Consider the following 19,720-nt stretch of genomic DNA (forward strand, 5'->3'; position numbering starts at 1 on the left):
GACTGGGCTCGCTGCGCCTGTCCTCTCCTGCACTGCTCGGTGGTGCCTCTGAGGGGCAATGCATGCCCAAGTACTGGCAGTTCCTGTCCTTTGTGTGCATCATGGATATGCCTTGGGCCTGGGAAATTACATCCTTAGGACCTGTGACAACTTGAAACATCACACACCAATGCTGTCTGTCCTCCAGCCAGAATGGGATGAGTTATGAGTGATTATAAATCCAGGTCCTTTACCAGTGGAGAGATTAAAGGAGCAAGAAAGAAGTTTCTTAATCCCTGCCTCAAGCGGTTTAAAACCTTTTTCTTGCTCGGGGTCCTAAATAAATCAACACAGAAGGCCAGCTATATTCTGCAAATAAATCTTCTTTGATATTTACTTCTCACGTAACTTCTCTGTAACAAAATCTGAAATCCCTACCAAATATGCTAATAAAATGTCAACCATTCTATAATTTAGTAGCATCATCATAATAATACTTTCTTCAGTTATTTGTCATTCTTTCAGAGAGCGCTTGACATACTGCTTACACATAAAAAGTGAAATTAATATCTTAATATATCATTTAGTCTTTTAATTGTTAATATTGAAATCCACTAAGTATAAACTATCTCTGCAATAATTAATCAGGCATAAATACAAACCAAATACGGATTAAACTACCCTGCAAAAGATCTCCCACAAGTAATTTTCACGTGCACTTGAAGAAAATTATTTGAAAAAATACAAGTATATTAATTATTTCTGTTAGAATGAACAATAACAGTGGAGAACAGTTAGTTCTGAGCATTGCAATAGGATTAAAGAACATGTATCTCTATTTTTTTTTCTGAAAGAATAGGAACTACCAAAAGAAAACGAATTATTAGTTTATAGAACATATTTTGCATATGTAAAAAAGCTTCTGCTTGACGAAGTGATCATCCATTATAGACAATCATGAAAAGCCTTATAAGCATTCTGAGGAGAACTGATAACAAATACATCACAACTAAAGCTATGGACCTGGGACAACCTGCCATTCTAAAAAGTGGAGTCAAAGTGACACATATTTCAACAAACAACCAAAACACAGTGGCCAGTCCTGTGCATGAGCTGATAAACACCATTTCAGAGCTACTCCCTCATTGTGTTTCCCGTGACTGTGCTGTACCCTGCACACCACTCTGCCCTGTGTTTGCCACTGTGGGCAGTTACAGGCAAGGCTTGTGGTGAAATCCAAAGCTGTGACTGAAGTTGCCACGTTGTCTTTGGCTTTAAATTGAAAAAAAAAAACCAACCAAGTGCTCACAGCAGAGATCCAGAGCTTAAGCTAATTTGAAGCTGGCTTGATACATCTACAGGGTTAGAACACAGCTTTCAGATAGGCATGTTTGCAGTCACCTCAAAACCCCAAATTAGCCCTTACAGACTGTTTGCACCCCTATTATGAGGAAGTCTTTTGAAGCTAGTGTTCAGATAAACCAGTATCATGAGAGTCTGATGTTAAGTAGCTGTAAAGATTTTGACATTTGATTGCAAACTGGATTAATTGGACAGTTGTTTAATATGCTAATATGCTTAATTAAACAATAATTGAAGAGTTGTTTAATTTGAAGAGTTGTTAATTTAAGAGTCTCAGCCTTCTCTTTTCAGTTGCATGAACTTTTTCTGCCATGAACTTAACCTGTCACAATTTTCTTTCACTGCACATATTTGCTAATTGCAGAAACTCCATAAAGCATTCACAAATCAAGCCTTTGACAGGTTGCAGGCTGAGTCTCATTCTCACCTACACCTCAGTGCCTGGGGGGACATGCTGTCTCCTCCAGCTGAAGCACACAGGTATGCCTTTGCTTGCTTCCCTTAGTTGGTTGTGCTCATTTCCAGATGAAACATTCAGTTGTCTGAAACCCAGGTAAGACTTCAGTGTTTAATTTTCCTGCTAAGCAAAGAACTAAAGTATGTTGAGGTTTTCGTGGTCTTTGTTCTCTGTTAAAGGGAATTATGTTTAAAGAGTATCCTTGGTACTGAGCATCATGGTGTTAGACAGTGTCAGGACTGGGATGTGTACCTACCAAGGTTACTCTTACCGTGGATACCTGTATTTCACTATAGTGCTATTGCAGTGGTTGCAGCTCAGGTCATCTCTGAATCAGTCCTTTGTTCTGACAGAGTACAAAATGTAAAGTCCAACCCGTCAGGAAAGTGTTTGCTTGGTTTTGCCTTGGACACTGTCTCTCTGCAAACTCTCTGTAGCAGGAAGCCTGGTACAGCTGCTGAGTGCTTGCCAGCATCATCTCTCTGTCACAGCCCAGGCTTTCTGCAGTCATGGCAGGTGAGAGGAACTGAAGCAGCATCAAAGACCTGTGTCCCTTGATAGCTTTCCATGCCTGTGGCTGAAATAGGAATGTCTGTTGCATCATGTGCTGTATAGAGCTGCATGAACCAAGCCTATGTGGAGCCTGTAACTTGTTAAAAACTTGGAATGCCTTGTAGGGAACTGCTGCTCTGGGAGGGCTATTTCATCTTAGCTTATTCAGCACCGTGATAGCTGTGTGAAAGTGAGGAACAAGAACAGAGCTGGGAATCTGCACTTTGGGCAGCTGGAGTTGCATCAGGCATGTTGTCCCCACTAGTGTCTACAGATGGAGATGGAGGAGGAAGGTGCTGTGGGGGAGCAGGCTGTGTTATGGGAGCTCTACTTGGTGACTTGTACTTGCTGCCTTGTCTTTTAGACCCATGACTAATCTTTTTCCAGTAGAGATTTTGTGTCTGAAAGTCTCAGGTAACGTTACCTGTTTTTCTTCACCACAGTTTAAGATGGGATCATAATCTTGTCTCTGCCAAAATTCTAGGTGGATCTGCTTTAACAGGGGAATTGGACTAGATGATCTCTAGAGGTCTCTTCTAACCCCTACCGTTTAATGATTCTATGAAAATTCATCAAGCAGATCTCTCTCTTCATTAGGACCTTGGTCTTTGTTTTAAGTTAATAAAAAGAAACAAGAACAAGAAGTTAGTTCTCTGCAAACAGCCATGCTGAATCTAGTTAGGATTAAGTAGCTTGTATTTTAATGCAATATTATTTTTGTTGATAACATCCTGATTTTATTTCACACTGAGTATGTTTTCACATTCTTCTCCAAAAGCTCTTGTGTCTCTCTGCTTTCATCCCAGTTTCATGAGAAATTTTTCCTAGAACAAAATGAAAGCCAGGGTTTTATTTTAATATTTATATTTTTACTGTGATACTTGACTGAAAGCTGGTTCTGAGTAAGGCTACGTGCATGGAGTGCCTTGATGAGGCAGAGCACTGTGACCCACCAGTTCTTCTCTTGCAGTGGTACCAGTTTGAGTTTCACGGGGAGGTATGAGGCTGGGACTGGCCATCCTGTTACACCTCAGTAAGTACAGATATTACAGTTTAACTGAGGCCAATGTTGAGATATTATCATGTGATTTACACAGGTTTCTAAGATTTTGTTAGACTGCTTGTTTTAAGTGTGCTATTAAGACATGCTTGACGGTGAGTCCACGTTCCCCTCTCAACTGTCTAGGAGCTAAGAGTGGTATGAAACCTTTTAAGTACAAAGAAAAGATAGGTGTAGTAATTGAGTCTGAATCAGGTCCTGAAAGAAGCAATCAATAACTGCTAACAAATAATGATTGTGGATCTGCATAAATAAAGCAGAGCACATATGTGTTGCTTTACACCTAAAGGGTCAGGCATCACTCCGCATCTGAAGTACATGCTGAGCCAGAGACTGAAATCTGGCTATAAAATACTGTCTTTTTACTGTTCTAATTGTGTTACTATTTCTAGTGTTCTATGGGATCTTCATGTATTGATTCTGGTATAACAAGTTGAGCCAAGTAAAGCTGAACAGATAAAGCCTCCAAGGTACCCATTCCTGTTCAGGGTTTCAGGACAGAACTTGTTTGAAAGGACAAGCCCTGTAAGGGAAGTCTTAACATAATGGGGAAAATATTTAAAGTTGTTTCAGGCCAAATAAATAAATAAATAAAGGTCCTACTTAAAAAAAAAAATCAGAATTATTCTATTGAATTACTGATGACTGTTCCATGGGGTCTAAACAACAAGTTCTGGGACTGGACCAGGGGTTCATTGCAAATCATCAGAAAACCTGAGAAACCCCTGAGGTCAATCTTGGTCTCAGTTCCACCGTTATCACTTGGAAATCAACAGAAATCAGCAGAACTAATCCAAATTTGGCTTTACTCACAGAGTCAATTGAAATGCCTGTGTGCTGCAGGAGTGCCGGTGATGAGTATGCCAGGGTAGGAAGCAGAGTATATTATTCCTCATAGCAGATTGGCGTTTTTTACTGTGCAATGATGTTTTGAGAAATTAAGATTTAGCATAGATATGTAATAAGCTGGCTGTACATGTTATAATGATTTTCCAGCAGGTGTTAACTACCAAAACTCTTCAAAATTCTACTAAATGATGCTATTAAGGACAAAACGAGAACAGGCAAAGAATAATTTTTTTTTTTTGCCACTGTTGGTTTTTAGCTCATTTTGCCTGGAGAATACTGCTGGGTATACAAACCAATTTCAGCTTTCTTTGATCTTCTTTTGTGCTCAGTGCTGATAAGAGGCCAGCATGCACAGACTGACTGTGATGCTGGGTCCTGCCACCCAGCCGTTGGGGACCTCCTCCTGGGTCGCAGCAAGCAATTAACAGCTTCGTCAACTTGTGGAATGAACAGCCCTCAGAAGTACTGCATTATAGGCTACCTAGAGGTTGGTTTGCCCTTTCTTCTTTCTTTCTTTCTTTTTTTTTTGTAAATTGTGATTAATAACAACATTCTCATCTGTAAAAGGAATTTGACCAGACTAGTAAGCTTCTGTGGAAGTTGTCTAATCATCATCAGTGTGACATAAGTCTGCCTTACTGCAGCACAGATGGAGAGTTTGGCAGCAAACAGCTTCCACAGTGATGTGTAGCTTCTCTACAGGGACAAACACCCATGAGATGCAAACAAGCACAGGGATTTCTCAAGGAGCATTGCTCAGCAGCTCCTTTTCCCACTCATGCCTTAGAGGTGAAGTCCACAGCTTGCATGTGCCTGAGTGCAAGAGGAGTGTGGCCCTATGGCTATAGGTACTGCTTTGTTGGACCTTCATTGGAGGACAGTGTTGAGACCTGAGGCAGCCTCTTAAGAGATTCATAGAATCAGAATCATTTCAGATGGAAAAGATTTCAAGATCATCAAGTCCAACCACTAACCTAACATTGCCAAGCCTACCACTGAACCATGTCTCTCAGCACCTCATCTACACATCTTTTAAATGGCTGAAGGGATGGTGACTCCACCATTTCCTGGGCATCACACCATCTCCTCTCATGTCTTTTGATCTGGAATTCGTCCAATGTTGCTAAAAGCAAAAAGCCATCTCTGGTAGAGTGTAAAACCTAATGATGTAGTCCAGTCTTTGGCTATGTGGGTGAGTGGGCAAACCCAAAATGTGGATGATCAGAGGGATCCATCTCACTCCCTGGCTGCAGAGCAAGGTGAGCTGTGGGGGGGACCAGTAGGCATGCAGCAGATGCACCAGGCAGAAATGAGAAATCCCGTTGCACATCCTGGCCCTACTGAGCTAATAAATTGTTGCAAATAGAAATATTTTCACTACATATCAGCTTAGTCTGAAGAGGAAGATAGTAAAATACAGCTTAATTTATAAACAATTTTAAATAATTACAGTTTATGACCTTCTGGCAAAATGGTGCGACACATTGCCAGTCTAAAGCTCTGACATACTGAGATGGCACCAAGCACTGCTCCAAGTTACATACTGCAACCATGGTTTTTGGCAAAATGTAAATACCCCTTCCCTCTTCTCAAATAGCCCGAGCCTTGGCAGCGCTTGGTAGAAAGGCACAAAGAGCCGTTTCAGATACATCATCTTTCTGGCCATTAGCTGGATGATTGCCTTTTATTTTTACTTTTGAAAAGGAGATCAAAGAGCAATAAAAATTTCATATTTTTACTTGCCAGTACCTACCCTTTGAATTGTGTAAATACAGATTTATGAAGAGGAACAGCTATTCTGCAGTAATCCTTGTGGTTTAAAGCTGCTTCAACGTAGCTTGACCCCTGGTGACTGCAAATTCTGATCTACAAATTCTGGTGCTTTGCAGCTCTTCAGAGATAGAGGCTTATGCTCTGGCAATGTGTTCTACTCTATCAGCTTGCCTTAAATGTATGAGTCACCTATAGTATATCAGAGTCCCATCTGACTCAGTTACCTTCCTCACCAGCACATTTTGAATGCTTTGCTGGAGGCAGGCCAGGAAGCTCTGCATCTTGCACAGCCAAGTTCTTCCTCCCCCAGTTCCCCTACTGACGACCTGTGTCAGGTGTCATGACGAGAGCAAACCTTACTTGTAAAAGTGTGTGTTAGTCACCATGGCAAGCTGCCAAGAGCCAGGACTTGCTTGGGATGTCTTACTGAAAATTCAGATTGAAAAATAATAGAGTGTAATTACTTTGTGTTGGAAAAGAAGCATTGCAAATCATTTCCAGTCTTTAATGTGTCTTATTGTTTCTAAATGTAGTTAGCCCTATGGTTGGATTTACTACTTACAGGTGTTTTGAAAGGAAGACGACTCAGTATTGAGGAGAGTATAAAACTGCACACTTCAGAGGCAAATGGGATCTGCCAGACTTGCCTTACCTGAGCACGCACATGTTTGGCCTTTGGGGCACAAAAATATTTGTATGGAGCAACCTGAAACATGAGTTGATGACTGAGTGTCATATTGTGTGCATGTATATAAACCAGAGAGTGGGTGTGAACCTGAGCTCTCCTCACCAGAGCTTTGTGAAATGAGATGACAGGGTATTTTTTGTATTTCTGTCATATCATCTAAACTGTGCATTCGTGCACTTGTCAAGTGTGGGGCAGAGTGACTGAATGTTCTATATATTTATTAAAAAGTTTAAAATTTAAATTTCAAATGAATTGTAGTAAATTTCTTTCTCTTTGTTTATTTAAATGTGAATCCTTCCCAGGTGATTTCATGACACAAAGACATGTGAACCAGTCCTAATACTTCTCCATAGATCCAGAGCGTTGTGGGCAGGGTGCCTCTCCACCATCCCCTTCTGGGTCTTTGCCAGTGCAGCTCCTGTCACTGACCTGCATTTGCTGTTTTCAGCAACGTCCCTGCCAGCCTCCCAGCCATGGGCACTGAGTCTATGCCTTCTCCTTCAGCACCTTCTTGGGTGCTGTGTTGTCCCTTCTCTTCCCTGCTGACATCCCTACCAGCCAGGCACACAGCTTGGGCATCACCTTCCAAGGCTTTGTCTTATCCCTGAGACCTTGCACTCAAACTCTGCCCAAGTCTCACAGTCTGTCTGTGTAACAGAGCTGCCCCTGCCCACCCTCCTGTACTCTTCTCCATGGCCCTGGGCTGTGGTGGCACACTGCTTGGGCTTGTCCCCAGGGCTCAGCATGGGTCATCTCCCAGCATTAACCTTGTCACCTTTCCTTATATCTGTCACTTATTCCCCCTATAACCACCTTAAATAGGAGCTCTTTGCCCTCACTTTGCAGACAAAAGCCTGTCTCCTTCAGCATTGAGATATTGGCTGATTGTTGCCACCTTTCTCTTTTGCTAGTTACATTTTCCCATGAGACCCTTTTGTCCTATTGGCATCCTAATTTTCCTCCTTTGCATTATTTTTAAGCTTTTCCAGTTTCCCTGAGCCTACAAGAAGGCACTGGCAGTGGTCAGCATGGTGGTGTCGGCCCAGACCACCTACTTATGCCTGGATCCAGCCTTGCCTTCCATTTGTACAGCAGCATCTGCCTGCTGCTTTTGTGTGGTTCTCTGAGCTGATAGATGATGTGCAAAAAAAGAGAGTAAAAAATGTATAAATGATTTAGTAAATATTTCTCCTCAAGGCTTCTTCGTATCTTCAGATCCAGTGCTCCTGTGTATCCCCTCTGTCTCCTTGTTGCTGTCTCTGGCTTAAAATTTCTGCAGCCTTTATGAGACATGAATAAAAGCTCAGCTTTAAAAGGATACATTTCTTCTAAGAGACTTTTGCAAAGCAAACCCTCTGGCACTTAAACCCAGAATCAACACCTTGACAAATGTGTTTCTTTACTCTTACTGAGATTGCTTCTACATAACTGAAAAAATGTATTTTTTATAGAGTACCTGGGGCAAACCAGGCCTAGCATTTACTGTGTCTATGCTTTGTGTTTAAGATGATTTTCATGAGCTTGTCCTTTATATATCAAAGCCTGAGTGATTAAAAGCACAGGCACCTATTGCAACACGACAGGTTTCAGTACATCCGTCAGCTCGTTAGAAAAGAGACCAAATTAATCTTTTACTATGTTGTTTTGTTTTCTAGGCTGAACAGAAGTGCTTTCTCTGTGATTCCAGATACCCCTATAATCCCTATACACAGCACAACAGTCATATGGTTGAAAATATCATCACAACTTTTGAGCCCGACAGGAAAAAGAAGTGGTGGCAGTCAGAAAATGGTGAGTTTCTCTGAGAAAATATTGCTGCAAAATGTTGCTGTGAGGTTAATTTAGGTAATTGGCATTCACCAGGTTGCCTTCATAAAGAGGTGAAACAAAACTGCGTTTATTCTTTGATTTGGTACTACTGAGTGGTTTGTGTGTAGCAATATACAGACAAATTTTAAGTGTAGTATCTCCAAGAGGTGGCCAGAGGACGTGCAGTAGTGCTGTGTTGTACACAGTGGCCATGTATTTGTGGCAGATGTGTAATGACAGAGTGTGTAAAACACAAATATCTATTTACAAAAAAAAGAGAGTGTTTGCAATGTAAAAACCTAATTAATTTAGGAAATAATGAAATAAAGCCTGGCTATCAGCACCCTTATTGCCACATGTTAGTTTTGTCACAATCTTTTCTGTAGTAATATTTCACTGATATCATAGAGTCATAGAATAGTTTGGGTTGGAAGGGACCTTGAAAGATCATCTAGTCCAGTCTCCCCTGCAGTGAGCAGGGACATCTTCAGCTAGATCACATTGCTCAGGGCTTTGTTCAACCCAACCTTGAATGTTTCCAGGGACATCTGCCACTTCTCTGGGCAACCTGTTCCAATGTTTCACCACCTTCATTGTAAAAAATTTCTGCCTCTCATAGAGTTTAAATCCACCCTCTTTTACTTTAAAACTATTACCACTTGTCCTGTCGCAAGGCATAGAAAAGATAATGTGTTACCCCTATTTTGGGTGTAATTAATAAGCCTTGTTTTTTCATAAGCCTTTGGCAAAATTCATAAGCCTTGTTTTTTCATGGAGTTTATCAACTGTCACCAGTTTTGGACACTCCTGCCAATAGAGCTCTAGGCCAGCTGTGAGAGTATCTTTTCTTGCCGTCCTCGTCTTTGTTCTGATATGAGGTCTCATGCACAGCCCGGTCAGTAGGAGCTCTGGAATGCTGTATGCAAATGTGAACAATGAGGATATCAGCTGAACTCCTGCAACTCTCTACAGAGAATATGTGAATTGTGTGTTATTTTCCATATTTGTTGTAATTGTTAGAAGGTGCCTGGTGTGATAGCTGTGCATGTGACAAATTTCAGGTCTGGCATTGTAGAAGGGTTTAACAGATCTGTTTAGCTTGAAGAAAAATCATATTTTAATGATTTAAATTTTTGTAGAAGTAAGCAAATGCAAATGATTTGATGGATTTTAAAAAAATCTGACTGGATATAGCAAGGCATAAACCCAGAACGCTGCCATCACTTAAAGTCCAAATGCTCTAAACAGCACCTTTAACCATCTCCTGCAGTCTCGGTGACACGCAGCATTGCTGGTGCAGGAAGGGCAGCGCATTGCATCACATTGCCCTCAAGAGAGTGACTCAGCCCCAGGGGTCTGTGCACAGGGGTTGCTCTAAAGAGCCTGGGTGCTGTGCTGGAAAAGGAATCTTTAAATTCCTCATGGGAAAGCTGTCTTAGTAACCTCTCCAGTATGAACCATTGTGCTTTTCATTTTCATTCTCTTTTCAGGCGTTGACCAGGTCAGCATTAGACTGGACCTTGAAACTTTATTCCAGTTCAGCCATCTTATCCTGACTTTTAAGGTACATCTTTTAACAGAGTTTTTATATAATGTTATACACTAATTTCTTAACCACAGGAATAAATTGCTCAGAGAGGCAGTGAAAGCTCTATCTTTAGAGGTTTGTAAGAACAGGTTAGATAAACACCTGTCAAGTATGGTTAAGTTATAGCTGATCCTCCCTTAGGGCAGGAGAGTAGACTGAATAGCTTCTTTTTCACAGGCCTTCTGGTCCTATTTTCTATAAATCTGAGAATTAAAGCTGAAAAAAAAGTTGCTAAATTAAGCCCTAAAACATCTCCGAACTGCAGTTGTTATTTCAAACTTAGTTCGTCCTTCTCATGCCTACCCATTATGATCCAGATGGCTACAATTTTTTTTCCTTCAAAAGTCTTACATTGTTATCATAGAGTTCCTTACTTAGCAAGTTATCAGAGTTATGGGAGGTTGCCCTTCCCTTTTGCTAGAGAATGGTTTGAATGAAGAATATAGCTTTTTCAGAGAATCATGTTAAACCAGCACAGTAGCTCTGTAGGAAGTCTGCAAGCTCCAAAACACAGACCTTTACCTGGCAGCTGTTGGCATCCCCTAGACAGGAATGCTGATAAGACAACCCCTGAGATATCTTGTCAATGAGTGGTTAAGGAATTCTTGAACTAACAATTCTTGCAGACATTTCGCCCTGCAGTAATGCTGGTTGAGCGTTCCACTGACTTTGGTCAGACCTGGAAAGTGTTTAGATATTTTGCACAGGACTGTGCAGCTTCTTTTCCCAACATCTCTTCTGGTCCAGCAAAAAGTGTGGGAGACGTCATCTGCGACTCAAGATATTCTGACATCGAGCCCTCCACTGAAGGCGAGGTACTGCCAAGTGTCTGCTTGTATGAGTAGCTATTTTTCTGGAGCTGAATGTCTCTCCTCTCTGCCCATCAGATGCACTTACATAGGTTCTGAAGCATGAGGTACTATTGACTTTACTCAAGTGAGACGGAAAGACAAACACAGTGTTCTACCCTGTTTCACATCCAAATGGATTCATAAACCAATTTGTACAAAACCTTTTAGTGGTCTTTCCTGGTTTCCAAATTCACATTGGAGTCCACCTCATAGGAGACCTTCACTCCCCATCAGCCTCTACTGCTAAATGCAGGGGACTGTCCTTTGATCCCTTGATAGGTGCTCATCCCATCTCTGCCTTGCTCCTGGGCACTGCTTTTGCTTCCTCCTGAGCCATAGTCCACCAAAAAGTCTTTTTGCCAACCTCAGCCAGGTTGAAAGGGTGAGAGCACTTGCTGAATCAGGGCCACAGCTTTGTTCTTTTTTTTTGTGGGATCACTAAAGTGACATTAGTAACTAATGGATCTCAAAAGACTGTCTTTATATCAAAAAATAATAGCTTCAGTGATCTGTAGAGCTGTATTAATTTGTTTTGCAGGTTGTTTTAAAAGCTTTGGATCCCAGCTTTGAAATAGAAAATCCATATGTACCACATATTCAAGGTACGGACAGTACAGTTTTTCTCCACAGATATTTTGCTGGTGTTGCTGTTTTGTACACTGAAAGAGTCAACAGCTCAGCTGGCATAAGTCAATGATGTTGAGAATTAAGATCTTAGAGAGACATCTGTATTAATAAATAAAATGAGCCAGTCTTGCTCACTAGCCCTGAGGGCAAATGGTACAGCTCTGCAGAGCTCATCCATGTAGATAAACTGTCTTTCCTTTTGTGCTCCAGTGGCCCAATCCACACTGCTTTTTTGGAGCAGTGTCAGAGCTGCACATGAACCCACAAAGGCACTGACTGGGAAAATATGATTTGGCCCTGACCAGACCCATCCAAGGAGAGTGCTAACACTTGTGCAGTTGTGTGCCAGGAGTGGGTCTGTGCCTTGGCAATGGATAGTTTACTGCTTTGGGATAACATCAGACCATTTTAACTGTTTGTTCAGTATGGCAGAATTCTTGATTGATTGAAGATTCAATTACTGAAGCTGAAGATTTGATCCTGTTCATTTTCAAGTGAACTGGGGCTCTTGATTTCTTTCCTTTCCTTCCAGAGCTCATTGTGTTGACAAACCTAAGGATAAATTTTACTAAACTTCACACCCTTGGGGATGCTTTACTGGGAAGAAGGCACGGTGATCCCCTCGAGAAGTACTACTATGCTGTCTATGAGATGGTAGTGCGGGGCAGCTGCTTTTGCAATGGCCATGCCAGCCAGTGTGAGCCCCTGCAGAATCTACGGGGTGATGTGTTCCATCAGTCTGGGATGGTGAGTCATTAATGCTGTCTCCAACAAGGACAGTCCCAACCTGATGTTTTGGGAGAAGGAAGAGATGGAGGGAGGGAGAGGAAGGAAAATCTTTGACTTTGAATTGGCTGTTTCCAACTGTGTGTTGTGCAGTGTTTCAATACAGCTTCTTCCTTTAAAACCCTGCGTTGGATTGCTCTGAGTCTGTCTCTCTGTTGGCACTAGTGTGATGTGTGAAAAGCAACTGGGATAAGACATGTTGATAATCACAGGAAAATACCAGAGCTGTAATGGTGCAAATATAATGCAGTAAGCAGCTTGTGGTGTGTGCAGACTTGAATGGCCACTTGTTGGGTGCATTCCATACTCCAGCTGGGCTCAAGGGCTCTGTGGCAGGAGTAGAAGCATTGGTGCAAAGAATTGGTGATAATGCAAAAGTAACCCATGAAAAATAGATTGTTAAAAAAATCAGAAACATGATTGCGTATTCTTTCCTTCTGGGAACAAGAGTTTCTTTCTCCTGGTAAATATCTATCTCAATAGAGATGTGTAGGGAGAGTATCATAGAATTTAAGGCGTTGAAATCTCCTTTCATATCTCTAGGAGTATTTTTTTCCTAAATGTTACTCAGTGGTTTTAAAAGTATTTGGTTAAAGTTTTCAAATATTCTCCAGATCTTTTACTCAAATAAGTGAGAGTTATGTCAGCTGAGGGAGCCAAAGAGCTTTGAATGTTCCTGGTCTTGCTGGTATGCTTCAAACAGATATCTCCTCTCCTTTCATGTCACCTCACAAACTCCTCTCTGTTCTCACCATGTTGCAGGTCCATGGAAGATGTATCTGCCACCATAACACTGAAGGTTTGTCCTGTGAAAGATGTAAAGACTTCTACAATGATGCTCCCTGGAGGCCAGCTGAAGGGGCACAAGTTAATGCTTGCAAACGTAACTCAAACATTTTCTTGTCTTTTTAGTAGCTGGAGAGGTTGGGTATAGCACAAAGGAGTGGCCAGGTTTCTGAAAAGGGAGACTTTTCCATGCCTCATCTGGAAAAACATGGATTCATGTATCCATTGGTGCTGTCTTGCCCTGCAAGAAGGAAAGCTGTTTCACATATTTACTTTTCATAAGGAGAAAAAAAAAACAGTAAAGAGAAGAAAAAGCAACCAATGCAAAAAAGAGAATTAATTGGTTTGCATAGGGCCTTTCTTGGAAATGAAAGAAGAATTTAGACAGGGGTAAATTACTTATTTCCATGATGATGAATAATGTTGAACATACAAGAATAATATATTAGGAGCTGTAACAAATACTCATCTGGAATTTTCTTCAGTGGAGCAATGTTCCATGTTCCATATCAGGCACGTTCACCAGCATGGGTAGTTTTCCAGGTGTAGGGAAAATCCTGTCGTAAGTCTCCAATTACCCCACAGAGGAGGATGTGATGGAGGAGATTACCTTACTGCTTTACTTTGTGGTGCTGGAAGAGAAGTGGGATAGCAAAGAGCAGCAGCTCTTACTCCCTCTCCACACACCCCAGAGTGCCCTCAGGGTGTTTTATGGGAGATGTTGCCTCCTTCTTGGTGCAGCTGCTGCTCCCTGGAGGAAGGACGTGGCAGGCAGAGGGGTTGTCTCCTTGTGGCAGGACTGGAAGTTTCTCACCTGGTCTGGCAGCTGGGGTTGGCAGAGTCTGAAATGGCACCGCTGAAGTAATGTCAGCCCTGAGTCAGGTGCCTGGAGCCTGCTGTCATGTTCTTGCTGGCAGCTTATTTGACTGCACATGTACCCAAGATAAGACTTTTAAATGACTCAACTGCCTCCTATGCAGACTGCTAGCTTTTGTAGCCAAGAGATTTAGTCCTCTTTGTCTTTGGTCTGCTCTCTCTTCTCTCTAATAGTTTTCTATAGTCAGAGAATCATAGGATCACAGAATGGTGGGGGTTGTAATGGACATCTAGAGAACACCCAGTCCAACCACCTGCTAAAGCACGTTCACCTAGAGAACCTAGTCATGTGTTTCAGGTTTTTTTCAGTTAGTCCTCAAGTCTCACTATCGTTATATTCCTACCTAGTGGATATAAATCAAACAAAACTTCTTGAGAGCAGCAAACCTGAAATTTGCAATGTGAGCATCATTGTTTGCAGAATCTGGATCCTGTCGTTGGTGGAAGAGCTTGTTTCCCCCCCAGCTGTAAAGCATGAGGCCTTGGAAGCTATAATATTGATGGGATGATGAAAATGTACAAGTGACAAGTAACCCTATGTTGACAATATACAGCAATACCACAATAAAGGGAATGATGGTGTGAAATACCCCACTGTTTGTTTTGCATTCAGGATGTAACTGCAACGGCCACTCTGGCAGATGCCACTTTGACATGGCTGTGTACCAGGCCAGCGGTGGGGCCAGCGGTGGTGTTTGTGAGGACTGCCAGGACAACACCACGGGGCAACACTGTGACCGCTGCAAACCTTTCTTTTACCAGGATCCACTCAAAGTCATCTCAGACCCTCACGCGTGCCTCCGTAAGTTTTGCTGGTCTAGCTTCTGTAAGAGTGGCTCAAAACGAGTTGCTCTAGCTCTCTCTGCTCAGAAACTTTGCTCAGAGCCCGATGGTATCCTCATGCTTAAATGTTCACATGGTTGTAAAAATGTTACCCAACCTGGAGTATCCAAACTGCGTTATAAAGTAGCTGCCTGACAGGATCCTCGAAACAGCGTTGTAAACAGAGCTGCATGGTCCAGCTGACTAGTAAACTGAGCTTAGATGTCCAGCAGGGCTATCTATCAATCAATCAATCAATATAAATATGAATAGTGGTAGTGCTGTTTCTCTGTGGTAGTCAGGGATTACAGAAGAGGTGCAAAATGATGGGAGGAGTAATAACTTTTGCTAGATGCCTGCCATATGTAACAAAAATAGTCTTTCAGGCATAAAAGCCTTTCCTCTGAAAGATGAGATAAATTCAGTGTTAACATAAGATAGGATAAGTGCTCTGAATATAACTGAATTGTAGTAATTGGTTTCCATGAAAAGTCCTTAAGGAACCAATGAGTGATTGCCCAGGGGAGTGGTGTGGTAGATGTCATCTCTACTGTGAAAAATGATTTAGTGCCTTAGGGAAAACTGGGATGTACCATGAAGGCAGTGTCCCATGCTGTATGCATTGCTTCCAGTAAATAAGTCAGCCATGTCTAACTCAGATGAACTCTGGGAAGGTGGGTCATGAGTGGCACTCCAGAAACCCTACAGCTGTCATGACAACATCCCCAAAAGTATGGGGCCTGCTGCTCTCCAGGTACTCTGGAGAGGGTAGCCAGTGAATGAGTGCTGTGTGTTTCTACCCAAATGAAGACTATCACTCTCCTCCAGATAAAAAGCAGATCTTGGACACATAGTGGGTTTTATAGTGGTTTTTAACAGAGGCTGGGCATCAACTGTAAGGCATCCAACACAGCGAGCACGGATGAAAGTCTCTGTCTTGATGTGAAGCCTGAATTTATGCCTACCAGCAGCTCTGTAATTGCATTTTCATGCTCACATCTAAATGTGCTTGTTTTAATGTGTCTGCCTGCCTGTCATGCCTGTAGCCTGCAGCTGTGACCCAGCAGGGACGCTGCAGAATGGCGCCTGCGAGAGCCGCACGGACCCTGCGCTGGGAACGGTGGCGGGACGGTGTCCCTGCAAGGAGCATGTGGAGGGCAGTCACTGCCACAAGTGCAGGGCCAACTACTACGGGCTGAGTGGCAGTGACCCTCTGGGCTGCCAGCGTATGTAAAACACCTCCTTTATTCTTCTTTGCCAAGCACTTTTAAGAGATCATAGAATCTCTTAAATGGTAGGGGTTGGAAGGGACTTTTAGAGATCATCTAGTCCAACCACCCTGCTAAAGCAGGACCACTTAGATCAGGTCACACAGGAACACGTCCAGTTAGAGGTAGTTGAATGCAAGATACACACATTAATGCACTACTTGCTTCACAATATACCCAGTTGCCTACTGTAATTTAATGTCAATTTAATGTTCCTGGTGCCATGTCTCAGACTGAAAAGATTAAAACACGTGAAAATTATTTTAACATCTTTTAACAATCACCATAAGAATGAATGAAAAGTCACAGTCAAGCTGTCAGGATAGCTGGGCTCTGCACTGCCCTGTGCAGCGTTTTGATGGCAGGAGCTGCTGCCTTGCCATGAGAGCTTCCAGCCAGCCCTTCCTGTGAGACAGGCTCTCTGCAAAGCACACCCCATGCCTACCCAGGCAACGTGTGGAACGTGTGATGGTTACAGTGATACTCAGCAATGAGCAAGGACTGTGCAGTGCAGGCCAGCATACAGCGTGTGGCACACCACCAACTCCCATGAGTGCCAGGCAAGGTCAGTCTGAGGGCTGCAGGGTGCCAGGGCATGTCCAGCTGTGGAGCATCCATCCTGGCGTGCTGCTGCCACGGCTAAAGCAAACACCAGTCCTGTTGCCATCCCTGGGGCCTCCAGGGGTAACTGTGCATTTCTCTCCCTGCAGCCTGCAACTGCCATCCCTCTGGCAGTCTGCCCTTCTCTGTCTGTGATCCTGCCACGGGACAGTGCCTCTGCCAGCAGTTTGTCACGGGCCAGCGCTGTGAAACATGCCATGTATGTACTCAGTAACTTCTGCAATTGGTCTTAGAAGTCTCCTCTCCCATCTCCCACCTTTTCATTGCCAGAAAAGTAAACACCTAGTCAAAACTCAAAATAATTTTATGGCTGTGTGCTCTCATTTTGCATTGACATATCTGTTTCTTTTTTACTGCTTGCAAACATTTGTGCACTCAAATTGTACTAGGAGGAGCTCTTCCAGGAAGGAAAGGAAATGCAAAATCATGTCCTCAGGCCATCTTTGCTGTTTCCAGAGCAACTTGCTTGCACAAATGGGTAAATATCTGACTGCTCTTGTAGTAACAGAGCACCCATGCATTCTGATAAGAGAAGCAATCTCCCATGGCCAAGCACAGGCAGCAGCACAGGAGCGCTCCAGAGCATTGCTCATTTTTGGAATTCTATTCAGTTCTGTTGTGCTTTATGTACTTAAATATTCAATGTAAAATAATCTTTCATTTCCTTTTTATCCCAGGTCGGGTACTGGGGACTTGGCAACAGCTTGTATGGCTGTTCTCCGTGTGACTGTGATATTGGTGGGTCCCAGAATAACCTGTAAGTTATGTTCTTCAAGTTTTTCCTTCATTTTCCTTTTTATAAACACTTAAGCTAGATTTTCTGTCTAGGTTAATAGATTCTCAGTACCAATGGGAAAATAGACTGTAGATGTAATTTTGTCATATACAAACAGTTTGAGGTTGAGTTGTGATCTTGGAAATTTATTTGTGACAAGGGGATTTCCTTTTTTCCTTTGAAACCAGCTTTGAATCAGCTTGAGTCGAGATTTGTTTAATATGAAATATAAACTGCATGGCTTGAGAGAACCAGAGGCCTGGTTTAATAGAAATTTAGTTTAGAAATAGAAGTTTAATAGGAATTAGAAGTTAGAGGTGAGACTTTTAAATTCTTTGCCTACATCTACTTTAAAAGCTGTAACTATCCTAATTTTTTTCTGGAGTCCTGGTTCCAATTCAAACCATGTAGTTTTAGAAGCAAGCTTGGTTTCAGCTAGATTTCTCCAGAATTCTGTTGGGTAGGGGTCTTCACTGCTGCTGTTAGGCATCAGATGTAGGAGCACATAATGCAATGCCATAGAGCAGTTCCTTTTGAACAGGTAAATCAAAGCCAGTATTCCTCTGATGTGTTAAATAGGAGTGTAAAGATATGAAAATTATCATATCACATCAAATTAAAAGTTCTTCTGATCTCCTGTCCTGCCTCCAAAATTGTGGATGACAGATGCTTTGGAATAGTGATAGATACAGAAACAGACACAAGGAATGGGTATGGGAATAGGTGGTAACCTGCTAAGGCAGCAGAAGGATCTGTGCTTCGGGAATGGAATGGGCAAAGACAAAGACACGTCATGTGTCCTAAGCAATGAAAAAGCACTGAATGAATCCTGCATCAGAAACAGAGGGAGTGGGTGGGAGGAAGAAATTTAACAGGGGAGGTGATGCCATCTAACAAGGGGAGAGACAAAGCAAAGCTCAAGCAAGAGTGGAGCTAAGCTGCTCTCTGGCAGAGAGGAGCAGGTTGTGCCATGCTCTGATGCCTCCTTTTACCACCTCTTGCCCTAGGTGCTCACCCAAGGATGGTCAGTGCAAGTGTCTTCCCAACGTAGTGAGCCGCCAGTGTAACGAGCCAGCCCCAGGCTACTTCTTTCTACCCCTGGATTATTACATTTATGAAGCTGAGCATGCAAAACCCCTTTCTGGCTCTGCACCCTTGGTACGTATTTGGCTTTTTCTGTGTTGTACTGAGAGGAGATCCATGCGGTGGTGGCACAGGAGCCGAGGCTGAGGAAGCCCTGCTCGGGAAGCAGATGGAGTAGCTATTTAGCAGGAAGATTCAAAACAAATCCCTTGTTCTCCATGGACATAGCTATCCTGTAACTGTGGCTGTTACCAAGGGACAGTTGCTACAGAGTAGTGTGACCTGCAAAGCTGTCCTTTCTGCTCCTTGAGTACAGGCTGGTCTAGCATGAATTAGAGAAACTAATTTCGTTACGTAAATTAGAAGAAAGTGTTTGAGTTGCCAACAGCTATCACAAACTGATATTTCTGTGAATCTCCAACAGGGAAAGAATCAAATTCCACTCTGCTCTATTGGCCTCATTCTTACTGCCTTGTATAATGGCACTGATTGTAGCACAATTTGCTCAAGAATTTGGCATCCATCTGTAATGTTTTTAGAAAAATTAATATTTCATTTTCTTGTTCCCTCTCGACATCGAGGTTGTTGTTCCCCATGCAGAGTACAAGTCTGGAATGCAGCCCTTCCACTGCCTATGCTTTTACTAACATTTCTGCAATAGATTGTCCAGAGTTATAGAGAAAGAATAATAAAAGAATGTTTATTTGCAGGTCACATCCACAAATATTTAGCTGTAATCATCCTACAACCCAATAATTGAATGGAAAACAGATGTCTGGGACATAGCTTATGAGAGGAAGTGCAAGTTAATTTTAAGGGAGTGGGGGAAAAGGGTTTCCAGCAGCTGCTGGGCCATAGTTTAAGTTTCATCCATCAGAGAATAGAGCTTGCTTTAAGAATGTGGATTTTTGTTTAGCTGCTTACCTACTCCTCAAAATTGTTGAGGCAGTACTGTCTCTCTCTTATAACTAAACAGGTTAAACAAAGCACTCTCCCAAGGTGTGATACCTACTTCCAAAAGCAAGGCTATGAGTTCATGATTGAAAATGGAAAGATTGTGTTAAACAGGAGCAAGAAACGAAGTGTAAGAAAATCTGGGCTGGAACAG

The 19,720-nt window shown here is 42.4% G+C and overlaps 1 protein-coding gene across 1 annotated transcript in view; it reads left to right on the forward strand.

Annotated features, from left to right (window-relative positions):
* The first annotated feature begins 3,349 nt into the window (after positions 1 to 3,349).
* The window catches only part of LAMB4 (laminin subunit beta 4), a 43,442-nt gene continuing 27,071 nt past the window's right edge, over positions 3,350 to 19,720 (forward strand). The window contains exons 1-14 of the mRNA XM_061989005.1: positions 3,350 to 3,383; positions 4,589 to 4,746; positions 8,376 to 8,511; positions 10,020 to 10,093; positions 10,744 to 10,932; positions 11,507 to 11,570; positions 12,128 to 12,342; positions 13,144 to 13,264; positions 14,657 to 14,845; positions 15,912 to 16,091; positions 16,844 to 16,953; positions 17,432 to 17,511; positions 18,537 to 18,687; positions 19,589 to 19,720. Coding sequence (XP_061844989.1) covers positions 3,350 to 3,383; positions 4,589 to 4,746; positions 8,376 to 8,511; positions 10,020 to 10,093; positions 10,744 to 10,932; positions 11,507 to 11,570; positions 12,128 to 12,342; positions 13,144 to 13,264; positions 14,657 to 14,845; positions 15,912 to 16,091; positions 16,844 to 16,953; positions 17,432 to 17,511; positions 18,537 to 18,687; positions 19,589 to 19,720 — 1,833 coding nt within the window. The remainder of the gene's footprint in view (positions 3,384 to 4,588; positions 4,747 to 8,375; positions 8,512 to 10,019; positions 10,094 to 10,743; positions 10,933 to 11,506; positions 11,571 to 12,127; positions 12,343 to 13,143; positions 13,265 to 14,656; positions 14,846 to 15,911; positions 16,092 to 16,843; positions 16,954 to 17,431; positions 17,512 to 18,536; positions 18,688 to 19,588) is intronic.

This window comes from Colius striatus, chromosome 1, assembly GCF_028858725.1.
Source record: "Colius striatus isolate bColStr4 chromosome 1, bColStr4.1.hap1, whole genome shotgun sequence".
Lineage (NCBI taxonomy): Eukaryota > Metazoa > Chordata > Aves > Coliiformes > Coliidae > Colius > Colius striatus.